This window comes from Emydura macquarii, unplaced genomic scaffold (genome assembly GCF_026122565.2).
Source record: "Emydura macquarii macquarii isolate MOO-44397 ecotype Brisbane River unplaced genomic scaffold, CSIRO-AGI_Emac_v2 contig_1876, whole genome shotgun sequence".
Taxonomy (NCBI): domain Eukaryota; kingdom Metazoa; phylum Chordata; order Testudines; family Chelidae; genus Emydura; species Emydura macquarii.
Window position 1 is genome coordinate 24,483,689 of NW_027132013.1, and position 20,988 is coordinate 24,504,676.

Sequence of the window (20,988 nt, forward strand, 5' to 3'; positions counted from 1 at the left end):
GAGAGGAATCGGGGGGCCGGGGCCCAGCGGCTCAGGGGGAACGGACGAGCGGCCGGAGGCCCCCGGGCGGCGGGAGCGGAGATGGCGGTCGATAAGGAGCTGTTGCAGCGGGATCTGTACGCCTTGCTGGGGGTCGGGGAGAAGGCGTCGGAGAAGGAGGTCAGGGCCTGGCCGGGGGGAGGGGGTCATGGAGCGCCCCCGCCCCCCCCCCGGGCTGCTGCGCGCCGGGCCCCGTTGGCGGACGTTCCCCTCAGAGCCCCGGGGCTTCCTGCGGCGCGCGTGGGGGCGGCGGCCGCCCCAGGGCCTGCCACCACGGTGATGGGGGCCGTGTCGTGCCACCAGACCCCAGGCGGCCCTGGGCGCTCTCCCCGCCCCTGTGTATGTGAAACCACGTGTGGGGGACTGGCCCGGCTGGTGTGGTAGAGCCGGGGTAGAAAAGTGGCAGCCCCTCCCTCCGGCGAGTTGTGTTCACTGCCAAAATAAACACTCCCGAGGTGTTCGTTAGCCCCGGGGTGGGGGGGGGGGGGAGCTAAATCCGCAGGAGAGGAGACATTCAGAGCTGAGCTTGCCCTGTCCACACAGAACCCCCTTGTGCGACAGTTTGGCCTATTGCAGTATTGCTGCACCTCAGCTGAACAGCTTCGCTTGGGGTGATGGCTTTCTTGTGAGTTGTGTGCTCCTTCCTAGAGCACCTGTAAGCGGGGACTCGCAGTCTCAACCTTTCCAGATGACTGCACCCCTTTCAGGGGTCTGATTTGTCTTGCGTACCCCCAAGTTTCACCTCATTTAAAAACTACTTGCTTACAAAACTCAGACCTAAAAATACAAGTGTCACAGCACACTGTCACTGAAAAACTGCTTGTTGTCTCATTTGTACCATATAACTATAAAATAAATCAATTGGAATATAACTATTGTACTTTTCAGTGTATAGTATATAGAGCTGTGTAAACAAGTCATTATCCATAGGAAATTTTAGTTTGTACTGACTTTGCTAGTGTTTTTTATGTAGCCTGTTGTAAAACTTGGCAAATATCTAGATGAGTTGATGTACCCCCTGAAAGATCTCTGCATACTCCCAGGGGTATGTATGTGTATCCCTGGTTGAGAACAACTGCATTAAAGGATTAAATAACATGGGTACAGAACAAATTTCTGTCGATATTTCACAAGTAGAGTATGGGACTGGGGAGGCTGTTTTGAGAGGAGATCTTGACACAGGTGTCCTTGGGGTGTGCCATGTGGCAGGAGCCACTAATGAGAAAGCTCTTGTGCTGATGGTAACAAGATGATAGGAAGGGCAAAGAGGAGGAAGGTGTGATGCATGTAAATTGCTTCAAAAGCCTTATTAAAACATCTAGTTTGTCATAATTGTCTTTACGATGTCCACTAAAATTCCATAAATGTTTTTAAGCTTCTGTTCTCTATAGCTGCTGTTATTTATGGGTCCACTGGCTTTTCATGTGCCTGTACTGACCACAGCCGATTCTGGATAGCACTCATCTTATTCAGCAAAGCCACAACAGTTGGTTCCATTGTCATGACACTCATCTGAGTGCTGCAAGATAGGTGCCATTTTCTCTCTTTCACAAGGTATCAGAAGGCTGCCTTATGTTAAGGATGTGATCCAGTAATTTTGCTTCAACAGTCTATGACTAAAATGTTCTAAAATATTGGTTCTCAGCCTTTCCAGATTACTGTACCCCTTTCAGGAGTCTGAAGCTTGAGACCCACCGCTGAGGCCCAAGCCCTGCCGCCTGGGGCTGAAGCACGTAACTTAGCTTTGTGGGGACCACTGTGACCTGGGGCCCCAGGCAGTTGCCCTGCTTGACGCCCCCTAATGCCAGCCCTGCATTTGTAACCCGCCCTAAACCTGTCCCATGACTCCCCTGTGGCTCATGACCGCCAGGTTGAGAAACACTGATCTGGATGAGTTGATGTGCCCCTTGGAAGACTTTTATGTACCCCCAGGGGCAAGTATACCCCTGATTGAGAATCTCTGTTCTAAAACAAAGATTGAGAATAGAGAAAAAATAGGATTAACACAAAGAAACAGCGTGAATAATGTATCTAGTCTTATACTCACATGAGTTAAACTCAATAGATACATTTTGGCCCAATTTGCCATTCCATATAAAGCTTCTCCTCCGTTCAGGGCAGAGACAAGGCTTTCTGGTACCAAGGACTGTCTGGGGGTTTGCCTGGCCCCTGGTGTAAATTAGAGCAGCCTCAGGTCTTTGATGATGATTGTGTAACTTATTTCCCAGTATTCCTTGTTGTGTCCTCACTGGTCGATGAAAATAACACAACCTTGTCATATAAAATTTCTTTACCGATTTGTAGACAGTTGTTATGCCTCTCTTTGCTCCTTTCTCTAGAATGAACATTATTCTGTTATTTTCCAAAACTCTTATAATCTTCATTATTCATTTGTGTACGCTCTTCATTTGTCTCTCGAAATGTGGTGCCTCAAGCTGATAGGCTTCATCAGGAGGATATGCAAACTAGTACTGTGGTTTATTATTTACGTAGGAAGGGCTCCAAACTTGCTAGGTACTTCACAGATAACCTAAGACACATCCCTGCCCTGAAGAACTTGCAATCAAAATGGACACACACAAATGGGAGAAGGAACCTTGAATTTGGGGATGTGAAGGAAGGGCGGAGAGGTAGGAGAATAGAATATACAGACTAGGGTATGGGGCTCTAATTTAGAACACTCTGTAATGTGTTGGTTCCTCGAGTTTTTAAAATTGCATTTTAAGGAATTGTTTATGGGGAGATCAGCGGCTTGTTAATTGTGTGGAGTAATCTTGCTTGTTTTGCATGCATGGGGTACTCCTATTAATACCTACTATGGCATTTAGTGTTTTATTATAGTGTTGCATTGTGATTCTTAGTCGTGTTGTTGTATCTGATAGGGCAGACAATTTTTGCTTGTTCACTGATCACCATCTGTACTATATGTTCTGTTTTCTTGTCTTAAACATGTGGGGTAAAATCCTGACCCCGTTGAAATTAAAGGCAAAATTCTCCTTGACTTCAGTAGAGCTGGGATTCACTCATTTTATTTATTTACAGTGCTTTAAATGGATACTGTCAATCTGAAATCTAGTCTGTTTCAAAAAAGAGTTAAAAGTAGTCTAGGTGAGTTTCCTTAACAACTTTATGCTTTTGCAGTTAAGTTTTGGTTTCTTTTGTTATGTGTTTTCTCCTTCATTGTTTTAAAGACTCACTCAAACAGTGGAGGAAATAGACTGTTTATAGAAGAAAACAGTGAAATTGACTAAATACCAGTGTTGTCATTTGAACAAAGTTAAACTTAAAGAGAGAAATTTTCTTCCTCTAATTTTCAGTTACAGTAACATCAGTAGGTAAAGTTTTAGATAAAGTATGATGTTTAAATTGAAAGGGTTTTTTAATTAGATTGGAGTAAAATTTAGCACCGCGATAAGCAGGCATAGCTTCATTGTCTTCAGTGGAGTTTCACTCAATTTCTCCAGGGCTGAATATGGTAATGAATTTCTAACTTTATTGAAAGAATGGATATGAACAACTTCTAAATAGTTTAGAATTAATTTTTTTTTAATTTAATGTTGAGGTCCTGTTGTATCATGCTTCCTTGTGAATTCAGTAGATTATTTATGAGGACTGCGTAAAGGAAACTTCATGGACATCATTGTTGCTTTCATATTTATTCTTAGAAATAATATTAAGTAAAGGTTTATGAAGTACTCTGCTTTATTTTTTTCATATATGCTTCTCTTATCCAACCCATGTCATTAAAAACCTCAGGGTTTCCCCAGGACAATTCATTTCCAGTATATTATTTGAAACTGCTAATTTCATCACAAATGTCCTTGTGATTTCCCCCAAATTCACTGTAATTCTCTGTTTCCTTCAGTGGGAAAACAGAGATCTGAAGGCTTTGTGTGAAGGGCAGATGCTAGTACCCTGAAAACATCATCATATTCTTTTGATGGAAGCTGTTTTCTGAGACTGGACTTGCTATTGGATCCATACAGGTAGCACTATTGGAATCATTGGTGCTTCCTTGCAGGCATGAGAGACAACCTGCATGGATCAGGGCTTATATTTACCAATTTGGCATGAACTAACCATTTGACTTGCCAGTTTGTATTTATTACCAATTGAAAATGTGATAGTATTGGAGGTGCAGCACAGAAATGTGGCAGATCTGCATGGGACATCAGCAAGCTAGAGAGCAGCATCTTTACATAAGTATTTGAAGAATCCCAGAGATCTGGGCAATCAGTATAGAAGAACCAGGGAGGGGATGGGAATTATTTTTCCTTAGATCAGTTGTTTGGAAGCCCTAACTGAGGTATTCACATTGGAGAGTTCTTCTGACAATTATCTATATTGTGGATGGTCTGTGACTTGAGAAAACTTCACTTTATTTTTAGTGGAGTCTCATTTATGGAGGTGATTGATTTGGGTTTGTTATGTTTTAGCAGCTGGGTTGTCTTTTCTGTTACTCATGTATGTCCAGCAGGTGGTGTCTGAAGACCACAGGTTCCCTCCAGCCAATTTATAAAGAGATTCCTTGGCAGTTGAATGTAGGCCGCTCTTCTTTCTTGATTTTTATCCTTGCCTACAGAGACTTCCTATGAAGAGAGAACTCAGATTGTTAAAATCCGACTTAGTGGCTTGTAAAACTTTGGTTGACTTCCCTTTGAAGTATAAGAAATATTGTATGTACATGATCTCTATAGAAACGTATCCATAGCTGGAAAAAAACCCCTCAAACTAACATGAATCTATGAGACATTTAACAAAAACTGCATAGTTTTTGGTCAAAATTTACTCTCCCTGCCAATACCCCTTATTGTGCAGTGTGCTGTACAACCTCCATTCCAAGTAATTACATCTGCAGAGAAGACCACTTCCATTTCTGATTTGCTGAAGATTGTGCCTCATCATTGTATTAGACTTGGCCTTGGCTATGATGATCTACTCATTTGTAGCTTTAAGGATTTATTACTGCAACATGGTATAGCTAGGAGTGAAACCTCCTGGCTTTAAAAAGTTCAGATTGACTCAGTGTGGTTGCTGACCTACTTGGCATATTGGGCTGGAATGTTTTCTTGTTGCAGTGCAATGTGATATAAGGTTTAGAAAAGTTGGGAGTTGAACTTTAAACAGCCTCCTGCTGTTATAGTAGGATCGTTTACTTTATCTAGCCAGCTGCCAGGGATGCCATCAGTGTCCTAATATTTCTGTATTTGCTAGGTTGCCTATGGCACTCCCGCCAGTCCTGCAAGGTTGTGCTGGTGCCTAACCTTAAGTTCTTCTTTACACACACCCTCCTTAAAGACTTGACTGTACATTTCTTGTGTCTCCAATGTGATGCTTTTGTCTTGAATGCCTCTCGTGTGGCACTCTTGGTGAATCTCTGTTCTGGTTCTTACAGGTTAAGAAAGCATACAGGCAGAAGGCCTTGACTTGCCACCCAGATAAGAACCCAGACAATCCCAAAGCAGGTAAGATCAGTCTGTGGAAACAAGCAGGTTTTCCCTGTCATTAGCAGCTGCATGGGCACTTGGGAGTAGCTATGTTTGTCTACTGTTGCACAGCACTGTTTTTGCAGGTAATTATGGAAGTTTTCCGGTGTTGCGCAGTGTGTGCGTATATATCTCTATCTGAGGTCTTGTCTATGCAGTGACGTAATGTGCTCTTATGGGGGTGTGATTTCTAAAGTGCACTAACATGTTGTGCATTAATTTGGTCCATGTAGACCCTGCTGGTGCGCACAAGAGTCCCTACTGTGTGTTAAGGTTGTGTCAAAGCACACTTCAGTGTGCACCAGCGGGGTCAACGTGGACCAGTTAATGTGCAGTATGTTAGTTAACTTTAGAAATCACACCTCCATAAATGCACATTATTCCACTGTGTAGACCAGCTCTGAGACACATTCATCACTGCTAGGTAACTGAGTTATAAGGCTGAATGCACAGATATTGGATTATGGGGAGATTTACATAAGCACAAATTTCAGTTGGATGCTTAACTCCTACTTCTTTCTTTGAAATTCTTCCCCTTGATGGTAACTCTGAGTGAATCCTGCACCTTTGGCCATTATATCCCACTGACTACCAGGTCACTCTTCTAATCTACAGTTCTAAAAATCTCTAGTCTTTAATATACAACTTGTATATCGTTATTTATCTATAGTTTGGTAAGTGCCCATTGTGAGAAAATGATATCCCTGCTATAGGCAAGTCCCCATACACTGTGCAGTGAAGTAGACCTAAATTATGGACAAGGTCCTTCGATTCTGCAGCTGTTTAATTTACATTTTAATGAATTAAATATGAAAATGAATAATACCATCCATATGATGGAGCCACTGATGTTCATTATGATAATCAGTTCAGTTTATTTTATGGTGTCCTCACATTTTTCAGTTTGATATGCCACAGATTTGTCTACTGATAACACATAACTGCACTGTAGCAGCTCTCAGAGGGAAGCTGGCCCTTATGGCACTTGGGGAGGCATGGAAGATAGTTGGGGATTGTGAGATAAGCACGTGAGCTGAATCCTTCTGGTAAAATGATGAGCAGTGAAACAGTTAACTATATTGACATTCAAATTTTCATTTTAACATTTCAGATTTAATAGCCCATTGAGATGAAAGGGGGAGAGTTTATACTTAGTGGGACTGTTTTTTCAGGCTATCTGCAGGCTCAGGAATGCTTTACTGCATTGGTTACATTTGATTCACGTTTTCAAGATTTCCTTCAGAACCCAAAGATCCAGAAACAATTTCTTTTTCTATTTAAATGAAAGCTTAGATAATGGAGGATAGTTTTGTGAGTGAATTCCAGAGCCCTGAGCTACAGACTAGCTTACAAATGCTGTAAAAATGTTATTCTTCTCTCTCTAGAATTCTATCGGTTTCTTCCATATGGGAATTACTTCCTCTGATATGTAGCCAAAGGCTCTGTGAGCTGCTTACTTTTTCTGTGTCTTACCCCTCTTTTCTTTCTAATCTCCAGAGGAACTCTTCCACCAGCTGTCTCAGGCCTTAGCAGTGCTAACAGATGCAGCAGCAAGGGTAAGGATGTCCATTCCTTGGTCATGGTGGCACTGTGTTACCTGTATCTGCCAATATATTTATATAAGTGGAAAAGGAATTATGCTAAAGTAGTGAAAGCTGTCTTCCTTTCTTTCCAATATCCTGCCCTCCACTCCCATTGAGCTTGAGGGCACCAATAGGATTAAATTTTGTTTTTTTTTGTAAGGGATTTACATGTTCTAATGTGTATCACCAGACTTTGTGAGCTCCGATGGGGATAGGCACTGTGTCAGAACCTAGACAGATATTCTCAGTCCCACCTGATACACTGTGGGAGTGGCTGAGTAGAGACCTTGGCTGAGACTGTATTTACCAGCATATTGATTTGGGACATGTCCCAAGTTGGGGGGTGGAAAAAAAAGTTAGGGCCTGGTTTGAAGAGATCCTGAGTACTGCAACTCCTCTTGAGCACTCACAGTACCCTCTGAAGTCAGATCAGGCCTGTAAAGAATAAGTAGGCATGCGGAACCCTTCATTTCATGTGATTAATGTCATGTTTAGAAAACAGTAAGTATCTTTTTCAATTTAGAAAGACAAGAAAGTCTGACAGAAGTACTGTTCTTTTACTAAAACAACTACTGCCAACTGAAGTCTTGCAAATAATCCAGAAATGTAAAGGGAGAGAATTAAAACAAAAAGTTCTCCAGAAGCCAATAATTGTATCTAGTTAAGATAACCAGAAAAGGCCTATCAAAATTCCAGAAAAGATTTTAAAAAAAAAATTCTACAAAAGAATGGCCAAAATGTTAACCTGTTTTTCCTGGGATGATGGTATTCTTGATTCCAAGAACTTCTTATCTTCCATTTTTAAAAAGTGTGTATGGGGGTGAGGGAGGAATTCCACTTAGAAAACCCAAAGATTCCTGAAGTAAACTGCCACAAACTTTTCCTCCAGTCTGTAAAATAAGGATAACATTGACATACATACCTTACTTTATGCACTCTGAATGGTTCCACTACTCAAGTTAAGCATATGCATGAATCTGTGCAGGATCAGGGCCTTACCACACAGCAATGTTGTGAAGATCAGTGGGCCAGATACTCAACTAGTGTAAATCAGCATAGCACCATTGGCCTCAGTGAAACTGTGCTAGTTTACACCAGCTGAGACTCTGGTCCTAAAGTGCTATGTAAATGCTGAATTATTATTGCTTATTACTATTATAGAATTCTGCCTTTAACGGATCAGACCATCTTCTAATTCAAGTCAAAGTATACATCTTGCGTATAAATAGTTTCCAAGAAAATAAATTTTTATTTTAAACTTCGTTTTAAGGCAAAGCTGATCTTTCTCTCTCATCAATAGATTATTATTCTGCACAGTTATAATTATAGTTTATAATTTATTCTGCACTATTTAAAAAATTGCCTTCTTCACCAATAGTACCAGTGCCACCAATTACTACTCATGGCTGGCCCATGAATCCAAAATGCTATTCCTATCACTGAAAATGATTCAAACTTTGTTTAAAAACACATTTTGTAATAACTGCTGGATTTCATGCTTCCAGACCCTTCCAAGCTGCTTCTTGAGGTTCTTGATATTGGTGTGTTCTCATAATTTCAAAATGGTTGTGTAACATCTTGTATTTTTATGAATGCCACCAGCAATAGCTAGATTTTAGTATGTCTCGATAACTGATCTCTGCTCTGTTCATAACCCCTCATTTTCCCTCTTTATTTTATATTGGTTCATACTATTCTGTTGTGTCTTTAACAGGCGGCATATGACAAAGTTAGAAAAGCCAAGAAGCAGGCTGCAGAAAGGACTCAAAAACTTGATGAGAAAAGAAAAAAAGTAAAGCTTGGTAGGACAATCAAGACCATTCTCTTTTGCTCTGGGGAAAAGTTGGAGGTGCTGGAGTGCTTATTTTCCTTCCACCTGTGCAAATCTCTGAATTAAACTTCTGTCCATCCATAATGGCTGAACTTTCTTATATCATTCTTTATGGAACAGTGATTGTGTGGAAACCGCCCATGCTGTTAGCAGGGGCTGATCCTGCTGGGGGACACAGTCTGTGGGTTTTGCTGAATGACTGTTATATCAGCACTCCTCCCAAATATAAGGGAGGCAAGAGAGGCCATCAGCAGAGAATTGAGGGAAGGAACCCTAGGAGCAGCCAGGTCTGGGGAAGGGATCTCTCAGTTTCTGGTGTCATGCAATCTGTCTTTGTAGACAATAATGACCAATAGCTGGGGTTTTGGTTTTTTTGCAGACCTTGAAGCCCGGGAACGAGAAGCCCAAGCTCATGTGAGTGAAGAGGAAGAGATCCGAATAACCAGGACATTAGAACAAGAGGTAATAATGATTTGCATGTCATGTTGTTTTCAGGCAGAAAAGTGGTTGAAAACCTTTTAACATGTAGCCATGGTGGTGAGCTCAGACTCTACAAATTCATGTGAATCATAGCAGTTCATCAGCCTTTTGGAATAAATGGTTCCTGTGGAATAAACCCAGCCCCATGGATTTTTTTGTGGGAGGGAGTGAGGAGGGACAGCTTTCTCTGGTGCCTTTTCTAACCTCTCCTACTTTCTCCCCCTCTCCATCTTCTATGTAATGGTGAGAGGGTTAAATGGATGCAAGTATGACAGGGCTGCTGTTGATTACATACCAATTAGCAGACTTTCTTTGTAACATAACTGTGGTATTTATTCTCTCCTGCCTCCATTGTAGATAATACGCCTGCGGGAAGAGGGCTCCCGGCAGCTAGAAGAGCAGCAGAAACTCATTCAGGAACAGATCCGACTTGAGAAAGAGCAACGAGTCCAAGGTAAGGGCGGATGAAATTGGAGCCTTTATCTGCACTGCATGTTTAGAGTCCCAAATCTTTCATGAGCTAACTTACATGGGTACCACACTGAAAAAGGAGATGGTCAGTATGGCTGTACTCCCCCATATTGGCCTCCTCCTAAGCATCCGTATCCTTGGCTTGCTGCTGGAGGCAGGCAGTGCTCATATTCCTGCTGGAATTCCTTCTGCAGGAAGGAGGGTGGTGAATCAGTGTGCTGTATGATGGGAGGGGAGGGGAGGGGAAAGATCACTCAAACCTTTCCTGCACTCATCTCCCTCATTCCCTTTTCTGGGAATATGGACAATCTCCTGAAGTAATTTCTTGAACTGTGTGACATGCAACTCTTAAGCTCCCCTCCCTCCTCCTCTGTTGCTATCTGTGGGGGAAAAAATTAACGTATTTAAGGTTTTCAGCCCCTAAATTCTCATGGCACATTAGGTGCTATAGCCAATTCCCTCACACAATTGTAACTGAGCTTTGTCCCAGGTTTTTGTGGTGCGTGCTATAGTACTCCCAAACCTTTTACCCCACACTCATCTCTGCATGCAGATTCTTCCCTTGTTTCTTTAATACTATATACCTACCTGGGCTCAAAATATATTTCCATTCTTGAGATAATAAAAGTCAGAGCATTCTTTGTTTAAGATTGCTCTGTCCCTTGCTTAGTATCCCTTCCACTCTGGCAGAGGCGACAGTGGCTAGATCAGTATCTCTTCTTAACTCCTATAGGGAAGGGTGGTCTTGTAGATAAAGAATAGAACTGTAAGTCAGGAGATCTGATGTCTCATTTGGGGACTCATCTGACGTCTCATAGGCAAGTCACTTAATCTCCCTGTACTTTGCTATCCCCATTTTACAGATGATGAATTGAGGATGTTGATTAATTTAATTAATGTTTTTGTAAAGCCCTTTGAGATCCTTGGATAAAAGATGCAATGGAAGGGCAAGTATAATAATCCCTCGACAGCACAGACTGGCATACAGGATTAATGCCCCGGTCTACAGTAGCCTTATTTTGTTGTCCTTGACACTTCTTACTGTTACACCTAGCATCAGAGCTTTACTGGTGGTAACAAGTGTGGACAGGTTTCTCGCACCGCCTTTTCAGTTTTACTCTAGTGTTGTCTCACTTGACCAGGGCAAGTCTAGACAAATATGGTAGCAAAAATGCTGGCAGCCACCAGCATCTTGTCTACGCAAAGGTGCTGAACCACTGTCAGCAACAATGGGGAAACTTTAGTGGGGAAGAAACCCAGAAGGCAGAATTGCCATTGCCTGGTATGTATGCACTAACATGTGGTGGTACTGTTTATCCTTGGGTTTTCACCTATTGCTTTCACTTTCACTTCCTCCTCCTCTTAGGCCAACAAGATGGGAATGGAGTAGAAGGCAAAGGAACTCCCAAACTCAAAGTAAGACATTTCTAGAAATCAGGCCATGTGAGAAGACAAGCTACTAATCTTTGCAGCATTGGTAATCTGTCAGTACTCATTTCCAGAAGAGGCATCTCTCTTCTCACCCAGACTCAGAGCGCCTCCAGTCTAGGAGAAAGCTGAAACTCCTCTGTCCAGCACAATCGATGCTTATTGAAGCTCTCCACCCCCACCTTAAAATATCCCTTCCTCTCTTTTTTTTCTCCCCTGTAGTCTGATCTTGAAACCAGTAGCCCTAAGCTTGGAATTCAGATGTGTGTGCCTTAAATACTGGGAACATCTGGTTATTACCTTGATACATTCATTTATTTACTTCTATTTGCTTTACAATGTGAGTTTCTTCATTCCACTGAGGACTGTTTATTCCTAAGCCTCTGTATAACTTGTTCTTTTTAGTCTGTAGGCACATGCTGGTATTAAAATAACTGTCTTAGCAGTATTATGGATGTAAGTGTAAACGGCAGACTTATGTTATTTTGCAGCTGGCAAGAGCCACCTGCAGCATAGCAGTGTGAGTTGAAGTAGACAAAACTAATTTTCAGCTTTTTTTTTTTTCCTAGCTAAGATGGAAATGCAAGAAGGATGATGAGACAAAAGGCGGATACTCAAAAGAAGTTCTCCTGCAAATCCTGCAGAAGGTCCTGTTCTGAGATGCTCTTTCCTACCACTTGATATCCCCCAACCTTGATGCTGTAAGAAAGGGGAGAATTGTGGTGGAGCTACATATAAACCAAAGTGGCTCTTATTCTTCATTGTATAGTTTTCTCACTCCCTCATGCCAATTTTAAAGGCTGTTGTCATGGATTCATCAACCATGGACTGTCCCTATAGTGACTCTTGTTGGAAGTGGAGTAGCTGTGAACCTTCCCTCAGAATAGATCAAGCTTGTTTAATAACCCCTATAGAGATTAGGCAGGCTGTGCATTACGATGGACTTTCCCCTTCACTTAAAGCATTAAATACTAGCTGGTGTTGGGATGGTATGCTGAACTAGATGGACCTGTGATCTGATTGATCATGGCATGTGATCTTTATATATTTTCCCCCGGGTCTTGATGGGAGAGGCAGGTATATTAAGTAGCTGTTAGTTCTCAGGCACACAGTGTTCATATAGTGATTCCTGCTGGGAGGAGTGACAGTAGCTATAAGCTACTGCAGAACTGACACTCCTATATTATTTATTGGTGTGACTCTTGATGGGACAGGAGCAGCTGTGATCTCATCCCACCCTCTTTTCCCCACACAGCTAGAGCTCCACCATTCTGTGCTGGAACTGGATCAGCTGTGGCTTTCTCCCATGAACAACTTTTCCATGTTTCACTGGGATGTATTTTGCTTCTTGTCTGATTCTATATTTGACTTGTCTCTTCTCATTGATTCTAACAGTATGGTGAGGTGCTGAACTTGGTGACCTCAAGTAAGAAGACTGGAAGTGCAGTTGTGGAGTTTGCTACAGTTAAAGCTGCAGTAAGTTTAGCAGAAGACCTCAGGTTTACTCTGTTGGGAAGTCAGGAGGTGGACATGGGAGTGTTGACTGATGTTGCAGAGGAAAACTGCAACAGACTGGTAGTGAATGATTCTGGTGATAGACAGGATGGTGACACTTGAGTATATTTACTTGTAATCAAGGCAGTGAAGAGAAGTGTAACAGCAGTCTGGTCGGTATGGGAACAGAATTCTAGGGCCAGGTACTGCATTAGTGTAAATTGCCATACTTCCATTAACTTTAAATGAGCTCTGACACTTTACACAAGTTGTGGATCTTGCTCCTGTTCTTTCACTCCTAGTACCAAAAAAAGTTATCCATACTCCTTATACCAAATGCATTCAGAGGGCAAGTCCTTTCCCTGTTTGATACAGTGTGGGCTTCATAAAAGTATTCTTCACCTGAAATTGTTGTAAGTGAATCATGAAGTTTTGTGCTGTACTTGGCCTGGATTTTGGATTAAGCGTGGAAAATTTTGCGTATCAGTTTAAAGAGTGAACTGGGGCGGGTGGTGGGGTTTGAAATGAAGATGGTGATGGGAGAATGTTCTCATTGATAGGAGATGGCAGTGAAGAATGAAGTTGGTCTGATAAATAATCCTCTAAAGATCTCCTGGTTAGAGGGCCAGCCACAGAACAATCCCAGCACGATGTTCCCTGATAGAACTAGCCAGCCTAGAGCTTCTCAGGTAAGGAGAATGCAGGCCCTTTGTTATCACTTGTAGAGCAACTCAAACTGATACTGTGCTTGACACATGGTAAGATGTGTTCCTTCCCAGGAGAGTTTACTGAGAGGCTCCTAACTAGATGCCTGCCTTCCTATTCAGTCTTTGATATTTTACACGGATCCAGTGGCCTTTTCAGAAGCATCTCTACTATCAAGAACAGCAAAATGACACAGGCTACTTGGATCATTTAATCCTCTTCTCAATCTTTCTCCTTCCAACTAAGAAGCAAAGAAATTATTTGCTCGCATCTAAGGCTCGGTAAACTCCCATGGATTTATTCTAATTGATATGAATATACGTTTTCCCTGACCCTGGTAATCCTTTGGTGGATTGCTGATTTTAATGGGGGTGAACCGGAATTCCTTCAAAGCTCACTTAAGGGGAAGTTGGGTCAGTCAGGGGAAATGCTGGGTTGGCATGCTGGTGAAACATACAGCTGCTTCTACTCCTTGTTATTAAGTATAAGGAAGGGAAAGGAGAGCAGCACCTCCAGGTATGATACAGGTAAACAGAGTTTAAAGTAGGGGTGGTGCCTTTCCTTGCCATTCCCCCCCTGTTATTAATGCAATCTGCTGCTTGGCAGGCATCTTGGAGAACTGCCATAATACAGCAAAATGTTTAGGGAAAATCTGTCTGGAATCTGGAATAAAATAAGACACATTGAAGATAATTGTTAAATATTAGCTGCATCCTTGTTACTTCACCAAATAATCCCCTTGGGTTGTTGTCACACCCTGATAGCAATGCTCCAAACTTGATACAAATAGGAAGACTCGACTCTGCCACTGATTTGCTGCGTAACCTCGATCAGTCACTTAACTTCTCAGAGTTGTATTTCCCTCTGAGACAAATAGGGATTATACCCACCTCTGTGCAGCACTCAGATCTTCAGATGAATGGTGCTATATATTGGCAAAGAACTATATGCTTTTTGCTCCCCAAGCCCTCAAAGTGTAGTTTAGGGAGCGACTCCTTAAGCAGCTGAGAGAGATGGAAGGGTAGTGTGAAATGGTGCTGGCCTCTCTGCTGACTATTTCAGTTCCCAGTGCAGTCCTTAAACTTCCTGGACCCTCTCCTCACTCAAAGCCAGATCCTGAAGAGCAGTCATTGTCAAGAGCGTGATCCAACTTCACATTCTGCGTGTGCTCTCAGTTGCTGTTTCACTGTATGTTTAGAAACTAGGTCTTGTGCATGTGTAATAGCTGGATATTTTTAGCTGCTTCCAAGGCTGTTTGATGCTCCTACCTTCATTTTCCTGACTGTTCACTCAATGGTATGTTTCAAGAGGAATTGCCTGGCCATCACCCCAGCTTTTGTTTGGGGCTAGGGTGTTTTGACTCAGTGCACACACCTGTCTGAGAAGAGTGACTTTCCCATCTGACTGCAGGCTGAGGATGTTATGATTGCAGACCACCTCACTCTGGAAGCAGCAGGGAGCAGAGCTATTTGGATCTACACGTGCAATATAGAACTGACTTGAGTTCCACGGACACTGAACCTTTTTTAGGGTGGTCGGGGGGGAGGGGGGGAGTGGACAAACCACAATTCAGCCTAGGGTGAATTTCAGTGTCCCTTTTTAAAGGCAGAAGAGTAAGAGCTGATCCAGCCAGGAGCCTGTTCCAGACCTAGCGCTGTGTTTTTCACAAATGTGAAATAACATGAAATAAAACAAAAGAAACCCTATAAAATAAAGAACTTACCATGGAGCGGTGGCTCCTGACCCACAGAGCCAGGCCCAGCTCCCCACTCCAGGCGTTTCAACATCAGGCATGGGGTTGCAGCACTGCTCGGGTTTCACCTAGCCCACCTCTGTTATGGTGGGGGCAGCCAGCCAAATATGGGTGAGTGGGATTGTAACCTGGGCCAAACCTGAGCGGCACCGTGACCCTTTGCACCAGGTTGTAACACCCACAGCAGGGAGCTGGGCCCAGATACATGGGACAGGAGCTGCTGCTACATAGAGTGCGAAGTGGGCTATGCAACCTCTAACTCCTCTCCCTCACCCCGGGGCATAACCTGACCTCCCCCAGAGCCCTCTGACTGCCCCAGGGCCTCCAAACCCAACCTCTCCCTGGGGCCTCTGACTCCCTGGGGTAGGACCCGATCCTCCCAGCCCCAGGGCCTCCCATGACACAATGAAATAAAATGGAATTCCCCAAAAATAAAGCAAAATTATAAAAAAACTAACCAGCATTTCACTGGGCTCTATTCATACCTAAGGGGTCATTTAGTGCAATTGGAATGAGGTGATGGATTCATGCGGTTTGCGTGTGAGAGCCCTGGCTTGTGTCTGGGTTTGTCTTGGCTTGTTTCCATGGCAAAAGTTTGTTAGTTTCTGTCTGCTGTGAGTGATTAGTGTGGCTGAGCAGGGAGGGGAGGGCAGGCCAAAGCAGCCGCTGGTATTCCTGCTGGATGGAGGTGGGAGAGTCATTGCTGTGGAACAGAGGCCCTCCAGTTCGGATGGGGCTGCCAGTCACCTGTTAGAATGGGGAGGATTTATGACCGACAACTAAAAGGAACATCATCAGCTGGAAAGTGACACTTCTGCCTGGCAATAGTAACTACCACTACTGTTACATGTAATACCTACCATTCCTATGATAGGAACATCACTATCCTTCTATTCCCCAGGCTTAGAACTATGGAGTCCTCTTTGATTCCTATCTTTCCTTCTCCCCTTTTACGCAGGATCTCCCAAATCCTTCTGCCACTTTCCATACAACCTTTCCAAAATTCATCCCTGCTGCCAAAATAGGAATCCTGCTCTGCTAACTTCTTGCCTTAGCTTCATTCATCTGTACCATCAACTCTCCTTTTCTCTCCAGTCCTTCCAAAATGCAGCTGCTAAGAGACTTTCCCTTTCCATTGTTCTGACCACTTCTGCCTCGTATGTTCGTATTCTTTCTGGCTTCCCTTCTATAGTAAGTTCAAGGTTCTTGCTTTTAAGCTGTCCTTAAGCTCAGCCCTTGTGCCTCCCTTTGGTCTGCATTCGTTTATCTTCTGCTGCTCCCTTTGAATACCTCATGCTTTTCTTGCATGCCATCTCATATGTCTAGATCAGCCTCCCACTTCATGTAAATTATGCTCCCTCCTTGCTCTACTTCTGAAAATTGCTACAGAGCCACAATGGTCTGGCTACAGCACACTAGCTATTGTACCTGCTTTTTACCTGTAGACTATAACCTCCTAAAGGCAGCAAGCTTTTGTCTGACACACTGCAGCTGTTATACAATATTGAGTACACCAGCACCATACGAATCATTCACAACGGTGTCTGATCAGTACCAGTAAGATCTTCTCTGGGAGCTTCCTACCAACACTGCCCCTTCTGTGTTAGCCAGGGATCCAGCAATATTGTCCTACTGTTGCTGAGATCAGCTTTCTCTCTCGTACTGTCCTGGGTTTTTTCTGAGCTACTTTAAGATTGCAGTAAGACTTATTAATATTGCTTTTTTGTTTGATGTGAAGCTAGTGTGATAGGAGCCATCTGCACCTTCTGTGAGATGGTTCACCTAAATACACCAGATGCCTCTGGTTAGCAATCCCTAGGAAAAAAATTAGATACCATTTTCTAATCCAGCACTAGTAACTGGCAAGAATTGCTGCCATCGTAGTAGTGCAGAATCACTTTAGTAAAGCCAGCCACTTGTCCAAAGTGTTCTTAGCCTTGACATTAGTGGTGGCAGTGCCTAGTGTCTTAGATGATCAGCATCTGTTTGTGCAGCATCTGCTGCAGTTCTAGCCTTTCCTACTAGGAGTAGCAGAAGAGACTGGAACCAAGCAATTGCCTTTCTTCCCCCAACACCTTTGTAGTGAAAAGATGAGGGATGAAAGAGGACAGGACAGGGGACTTACAGATCAACGGAGCTGTGATCTTGGTACCTTCATTGTTGTGGCTTGGTACAAATGAAATGAGGCAAAGACAGACTTGTAATGACGGATACATTTATTCTCACCTATATTTCTTTACAGCTGATTATTCAGAGCATGCTCTAAGAAACAATATCTACAGAAGTTGTTCCACTTGCTAATAGGATGGAGAATTTGCTGTTGCTGTATTGTGAGCCTCTTTGGCTGCTTACCTTTTTCCAGTTACAAGGTAGATGGGAGTGCCCATCTCACAGAGTTAGGGGGAAAGAAACCCACTGGAAAAGGAACATCCTGAATCATCATCATCCATTGTCTTTGCTCCATCTGGCTGTGAGATACTGGAGCTGCCATCTCGTCCAAACTGTCCAGTTACCCAGGAATCCTGTTCCTATGCCCCTCTCACTCCCTATGCCTTTTATAGTCACCATTGTGTTTCGAAAATAACAGGTCTCTGTTACCAAACATGGCCTTCCTTTCCCCAGGATGAGGTACGGTGTCAGCAGGAGAGAGGAAGTTCTTGTCCAATGTAGAGAATGGAAATGTATCAAACTAGATTCCAGCATGTGGCTCACACACATACTAGTGCACTGACAGCTCAGTGGGAAGGGAGCCCTTAGAATGGACAAGAAGAGCTTAGGGTAGGCAAGGCAGGATGATGAGACAGACAGTCCAAGGGAGGGACGCTCCAGTATCTCCTCTTCTCCTGTGAGGGTTAACGAAACTACTAACGTTGATAAGTAACTTCATAAAGTAAACGAGAAAACTTTCAAGCTGCATAGTCTCTTGGATTCTGCTTCCTGAGAGTCTGCAGAACATCCTCAAGGAGTGATAGCCCCAAGTCCACTTTGAAGGAAAGGAAGGGATCCGAGTCTGTTTCAGAGGTCCCCCCGTCTGTAGCCTGGTCTGGGTGGGAGGGAGTCACGTGTGTTTGCGTGGCCTTATGATACTGATGGGTAGCACTGGAAAAGGAGATGGCTGCAGAGTGAGACTCAGTGTGGTCAATTATGTTGGGACAGCTGGAACTGTCCAGATACAATCGGGGTGGCTTAGGAGGTGCCTGTGCCTTGGCTAGGTTTTGCTCACTCTTACATAACAGGTACTCTGATTTATCCTTCAGATCTCTTAGTGGTTCCCTCTTGTACTGTCCATTGTTCTCAAGGGTCTGGCTGTTCTGATTCAAGATAATGACTTGATTACCCAACTTTTTATGCCTCCTAAACGAAAGACGCTTGAAGAATGTTGTGGACTTAATGGACCCTCTCCGCCAAGTATCCATGCTAGGCAGCAAAAGGAAGGGAGATGTTGACTGCACTGTGTAGGAGGCCACTGGACTCCAGTCTTGAGTTCAGCAAAAAGCCACAACTCCTGTAAGGGAGAAAACAGGCTGGTATCATAGGAAATGCAAACTCATTCCTATCACTTCCCTGTGTTAATGGAACTACCGCATCTTTCACCCTTTTTGGATAGGAGTCTCCCTCTTCAGCATAGAAAGGGTTGTGGTATCTGCCTGTTTATGCTGCAGAAAGGAACCGGTGAACAGCAGCAAAGGCATGTAGACACAATGAGAACAGATTAACCCAACATCTAGAACAGAAGAGCATGTCGATACCATGGTAACCAGGCACCTTCATGATGAAGGGCACAGAACAAAAGCCTCACTAAGTAAGTAGAAGGAAGCCATTAGCTCTGTCAAACTGAGGCACACAAAAGAAACACAGTCTTAGAGGAATTTCAAATGAGGCAAGTAGTAGAAACTGCATTGGAAATGAGCAAGCATTAGGAAAATTGATTTTAGAATAAGGACTTACTCAATGGTGGAGCAGCGGCTGAGTTCTGCAGGCAGAGGGGAGATAGCTGAATTCAATTATGAGAACCACGACCACCACAGTAGACAATGTACTTGTGTGTCACGATCAGCAGCTCAAGGCAAGATTCTCCTGGTTTGGAAACAGCCGATAAATCCCACTGTGCTTCTTTCTATTCTGTTCTTTTCCACCTCTCATCATCTGTCTCTTGTCACTGCTTCCCAGGCTCTGATTCCTTGTGCGTATGTTTGAGCCAAGCCCTTGATGAGTCAGCCACGTCAGAAACTGGGTTTTGCACTATTGGTAATTGCCAAGATTGCAGGAAGTAGGTGTGTGGAGAGCAGTGAAGCTTCAGCCCACGCTCTGCCTGAAGAGAAGGCAAGATTCCTGAGGGGCACTTAAACTGCTTTCAGGAGATTCATCAACATGACCTCTAGTTTTGTAACACAGCTTGGGAAAACATGGAGTCTCCCTCTAGAGCTCTAACTACAGTGATTTCTGACTAGCTCACTGTATTGGTGAGATCCACAGTTAGAAGGAGGGGGCGGTTCTTTTGTCCTTTAGTTTTTAAAGCTTGAAGTGTCAGGTGGCGATACATTCTGCTGGTGGTGACTCACATGCAGGAGCCTCATGCTGGCTAATTAACCAACCCAGGCAGATGGCAGTGAGAATCTGTTCATTGGGTACGAGCTCCAGGTTAGCAGAGAAGGGACCTAGTTCATCTGCTGAGGACTGATTGGATTCGGCACGAGTATTGACTTTCTCTTAGATATGACCTCTCTCCGTATTGGTGTCTCACAGTATCAAAAGCTTGTTAATATAGATGCTAAAATATCAGTTACAGTACAAGATTCTCCCATCGTCCCACTTCAAAAGTTCAGTTAATCATGTGCTTCTGTATCGTATCCTTCTCAGCTCTATTTTCTCTCTCCACTAGAGGAAGCTCTTTTCTGGGGTATGAAGGAGAATTCACACCTGCCCCACTTCTCTGCAAGAGCTGCCTTTTGCTCTAAGGGATGGCTATTCTTGCCCTTTCATATTCACAGATGTCTGTTTTAATCAGCATGGAACACGACTATTTCCCCGAAATGTGAACATCCATGGTTTTATTGATTTTTTTTCCCCGCTGTTTATTTTGTAAAGGTGGCTTTTTTTACCTGTAGGTGTCAAGAGAACAAGACAAATGTCTAAAAGTGTTACCATGCTTTGGAGAAATCTTGAAATCATGGGACCATGTTGTACTATAACTGTCACTTTTCAAATACCCATGCCACAAAACAGTCTGGCTCTGACAAAGTAGCTGTTTTCTGTTACTTGCCCCATTGGTAGATATACCCTGCCTCAGAGTGCTTACAATCTAAGTATAAGACCAGAGACAACAGGTGGATACAGACTGACAGTAAAAGGAAACAGTTAGACAATATAGATCAGCATGGAAGGCAGTGGTCTCAGTACCTAGGGCCTAACCATTGTGTTGGTCAGTAAAGCAGATGGTTCCCAAACACATGGGAGCATATCTGTGTAAGAAGGTGCTATTTTTATACAATTACTTGAATATTCTTTTGAGAGGTTTAATTTTACAGCAAGGGTTGTTTTTGTAACTGGCAATATATATACATATGACTTGTTACTGTTGTAGTGTTTTAATTACATAGTACAATTGACATCAAATATAACAGTTTTGTAGAATTTGAGTAAGTTTATTGCTTACGTAGTTTCCTTGTATTGTTACACACTGTTTGAACCAGCAATAGTTTTTATTCCTGAGGGAAG

The 20,988-nt window shown here is 43.2% G+C and overlaps 2 protein-coding genes across 3 annotated transcripts in view; one reads left to right on the plus strand and one right to left on the minus strand.

Moving 5' to 3' along the window:
* Positions 1-20,988, plus strand: part of DNAJC17 (DnaJ heat shock protein family (Hsp40) member C17) — a 21,981-nt gene continuing 993 nt past the window's right edge. Inside the window, exons 1-10 of the mRNA XM_067557974.1 lie at positions 1-159; positions 5,435-5,504; positions 7,023-7,081; positions 8,823-8,910; positions 9,319-9,401; positions 9,777-9,873; positions 11,257-11,306; positions 11,888-11,965; positions 12,714-12,794; positions 13,373-13,501. Of these exons, the coding sequence (XP_067414075.1) occupies positions 82-159; positions 5,435-5,504; positions 7,023-7,081; positions 8,823-8,910; positions 9,319-9,401; positions 9,777-9,873; positions 11,257-11,306; positions 11,888-11,965; positions 12,714-12,794; positions 13,373-13,501 (813 nt within the window). The 5' untranslated portion in view covers positions 1-81. The remainder of the gene's footprint in view (positions 160-5,434; positions 5,505-7,022; positions 7,082-8,822; positions 8,911-9,318; positions 9,402-9,776; positions 9,874-11,256; positions 11,307-11,887; positions 11,966-12,713; positions 12,795-13,372; positions 13,502-20,988) is intronic.
* Positions 17,469-20,988, minus strand: part of CUNH15orf62 (chromosome unknown C15orf62 homolog) — a 12,430-nt gene continuing 8,910 nt past the window's right edge. The window contains exons 1-2 of one of the 2 annotated variants that reach the window (XM_067557975.1): positions 19,219-19,453; positions 17,469-18,775 (exon numbers count right to left, since the gene is read on the minus strand). In XM_067557975.1, coding sequence (XP_067414076.1) covers positions 18,177-18,686 — 510 coding nt within the window. In that variant the 5' untranslated portion in view covers positions 18,687-18,775; positions 19,219-19,453 and the 3' untranslated portion in view covers positions 17,469-18,176. Of the gene's footprint in view, positions 18,776-19,218; positions 19,454-20,988 lie in introns of those variants that run through there. The other variant, XM_067557976.1, reaches the window with a different exon arrangement.